The sequence below is a fragment of the Arachis ipaensis genome, chromosome B08, assembly GCF_000816755.2.
Source record: "Arachis ipaensis cultivar K30076 chromosome B08, Araip1.1, whole genome shotgun sequence".
Lineage (NCBI taxonomy): Eukaryota > Viridiplantae > Streptophyta > Magnoliopsida > Fabales > Fabaceae > Arachis > Arachis ipaensis.
The window spans coordinates 4,467,618-4,471,214 of NC_029792.2; the positions used below are offsets into that span (position 1 = coordinate 4,467,618).

The following is a 3,597-nucleotide window of genomic DNA, read 5'->3' on the forward strand; positions in this document are numbered from 1 at the left end:
AAATAAAATTAATATTAAATTATTTAATAATTATTAACTATTAACTTCACGTAAAAATTACTGTATTATATTTTACCCTTCCTCTGAATGCATGGTAGCAATTATTCCTGAAAGGGGATGTAACACTTTCCTCGTGTTTTTCTCACTGTCACTTTCTTAGAAAATTTTCTCCACAACATGATCATAGTAAGGGATTACAATGATGTTATAAGGACTTGTTCCGGATATTGTTGCCCTCACTTTTATCGCCCTAAAATGAAACATACCCCTCCATATGACAACTATAAAAGAATTAATTAAATATAAAAGAAAAACTCTGCTTCCTTAGCTAGACATCAGTAATGAGGGATTATATAAATAAAGGGTACGCACATTTTCTCCAAATTTAGCGAGAATTGAATAAATTTGGTTATATACATAACATAAGAAGTAAAATTAGGAAGATTGGGGAACAGTAAGTTGGACTAGTTGTTGTTGTTATAAAAGAGCATGCGCCAACACATTAACTAGTAACTAAACTATACCCTTTTTCTTTCTCTTCATTCTCTGTTTCCTCTTTCCTCTTCTTTTCAGAATTCATGATCCTTTTCAATTCAATGGAGGACCTCAAACAGTCTCTTCTATATACCACTCTGGAGCTTCAACAAACTAGAGCTGCAGTCCACGAGGAACTCAAGAAGAGAGATGAACAACTCCTCATCCTCAAGGATCTGCTCAACAAGACCATAAGAGAAAGAGATGAAGCCAATGACAAATGCCAGAGACTTCTCTTGGAGAAGCTTCTTCTTCAGCAACAGAATAATCCTGTCTCTGGAATCTCAAGCATTGAAGATGACCACAGAAGAAACAACAACAACAACAACAACATCAACACCACCTCATCAGACTGTGAAGAAAGCATTGTGTCATCACCAGTGATTGAGCACCACTTGTCAGCAACAGAATCTGCCATGATTGAAGCAGTGACACCAACAGGGCCACTTCCAGAAAAGGGTAAGCTGTTGCAGGCAGTCATGAAAGCAGGTCCTCTGCTTCAAACCCTGCTTCTTGCAGGCCCACTCCCTCAATGGAGACACCCTCCACCGCCCCTTGAGTCCTTTGAGATTCCACCTGTCACTATTCCTTCACCACCACTACTCCATCAAGATGTTAACAACAACAACAACAACAGCAGAAAAAGAGAATTTTGTGATGCCTCTGAGTCTTCTCCAATTGAGACCAAGTACCAAAGGGTTGCACTTCACTGACTTATAGTCAGCCTTAAATTATTACATATATAGATTTTGCAGGTTCTTAGAGTTCTAAAGTTAGAGACTTTTTTTGAGTAGCAGCAAGCAACTCAAAATTCATCTACTTATCTGTACAGAGGTTTCAGGATTTTAAGTTAACTGGTTCAGGAAAGTGCTTGATTCAGGGTTTTACTGAATTAAGCCCTTCATTTTTCTTTTGAGATTGTAATGAATGGTGGAGTGGTTGGATTGGAAGTTGAGTGTGTTACTGTTACTGCTACCAACAAACAATACCAAAGGGAAGCTCTTTCAGCCTCTTCTTGTCGCCTTTGGGGGACCCAACAAAAAATTAATTGGGTTAATTAGATTCTGTTACCGGTGTGAATGTACCTTTTAATTTGTTAGGGAACTTATGACTATGCATTATGCATCCCTAGCTAATTATTATGATTTTAGTTATCAAAAATATTTATATAGATTTCTGATTTCCCTCACCTTTTTTGTTCTGTTACTATTTACTAAGACTAACTAACATTTTTTCTTGGTATCTGCTCCCACTAAGAGTGCGCCAAGCCAATAGTGGAATAATCTTAGTTGACTAGTGTTTCCATGCCATCCTACATGTTCTTCAATGGAAGTGGGAATTGGTAATAAATAAATTAAACCACATAAGATTCTATTGACAAATGAAACATGATATCAAGATTATGGTTTCTAAATGGTTTAACTATTTGTGATTAATAATTTGTTAGTTGAGTAATTAATTTATTTATCTGGTTAAATAAGTATCAAAAAATTTAAATTTTATTTTGCTTATACATCAATTTATTAATTAGTGATTAATTTTTAAATAGAATTATAATTCTTAACGAATTAGTTATTCACTTGCTATACTAAAAAAAATGTTTAATTACTCTGTTGGTCCTTATAGTTTCGCGAAATTTTCAATTAGGTCCCTATACTTTTTTTCTTTTAATTGAGTCTTTGCATCAATTTTTTTTAATTGGGTCCCTAAACTTTTTTTTTTCTTTTATTTAGGTCCCTATACCAATTCTTTTATTTAGTTGGGTTCCTATAAAATTAAGCCAATTACTATTAAGAGTGACTTAATTGAAAAAAAAATTAGTGTAGAGATCCAATTAAAAAGAAAAAAAGTATAGGGACTTAATTGAAAATTTCACAAAACTATAGAGACCAACAGAATAATTAAACAAAAAAAAAACATTCCTTTTTTTGTTTCCCACGGTATCCTCCCATTCGACAGGTGAATGACTAATCTGTCGCGAATCTGAGCTCAATTTAAGGGTCTGCCACTAGCGAATGAGTTGCTGCATGCACAAGGCAGGATTCGAACCCTCGATCTTAAGCGGACGAGTAAACTGACCACTCGACCAACCCAAGTTGGTTCCAATACTAGATTCCTTTACCATTCACATAATGATCTATCATAATTAATAATTACTAACTCTTCAATTTATACTAGTTAGATCCGTCATCATACATGTTAGTAATTTACATCATCCACTCCGTACAAGGATGTAAACCTTAGTATTCACAAAAGCTTAGCCAAGTTAGAGAAGTGTGGGAACTATGGCATGGTGCACTAACTCAAAATTGATACGGTCTAAGGGCAGGTAAGGTTAGAAAGTAGTCACATGGATAGTCTTCTCTAGAGGGGACAAAGTAGACATCAGTAATGCCAAGGCTATGCTCAAGAATGGTAGTACCTAGTGCAACGATTTTCCAAAATGTTATACCACAATAACGTTAATTTAATTCATTATATTCTCATTGATTTTCTAATTGTTCATATATAGTACGAAACAACCTCAAAGCTCTATTGCTACTTTGACCTCAAGATTATTGTTATTGCAAAATTTCTTTAATAAGAACAAAATAGTAGTTATTTTCATATAGGTAGCTGTATATATAATTATAATTATAATTATAATTATAATTATAATGTAGATATTAGATATAATTATATATACATCTATCTATATGAAAATAACTACAATGTAGATATAGATTAACGTCAATGGAAGCTTGGGAGGGACGGCATCAAAGTCCTGGAAAACACGCTAAGACACATTTTAGACAGCGATATAGGCCGCGAATGACGCACCTCATGCATTGCATTTTTGAAACTATTTTTATTTTTATTATTATCAAGTCTCTTTGGTCAATCACAATATATATATAGCATAGTAGGCTAATTAAGCTACAAATTAACCCTAAATCAAGAATGCAACTGGTTACCAAAGTAGACATAAAAAAGAATGTCACATTTTTCTTTTCACATTGGAAAATGCTCAATTTTGATCTCACAAGAGAAATCAAACGACACTATAATTAACAAGTGGAATTA

The 3,597-nt window shown here is 33.8% G+C and overlaps 1 protein-coding gene across 1 annotated transcript; it reads left to right on the forward strand.

Annotated features, from left to right (window-relative positions):
* Nucleotides 348-1,721, forward strand: LOC107614336. Its single transcript, XM_016316548.2, has one exon. It carries the CDS (start codon nt 579-581, stop codon nt 1,245-1,247), a length of 669 nt encoding a protein of 222 aa, XP_016172034.1. The 5' UTR covers nt 348-578; the 3' UTR covers nt 1,248-1,721.

Coding starts and splice junctions, on each gene's coding strand:
- LOC107614336 (XM_016316548.2), top strand. CDS start 579: ATGATCCTTTTCAATTCAATGGAGGACCTCAAACAGTCTCTTCTATAT.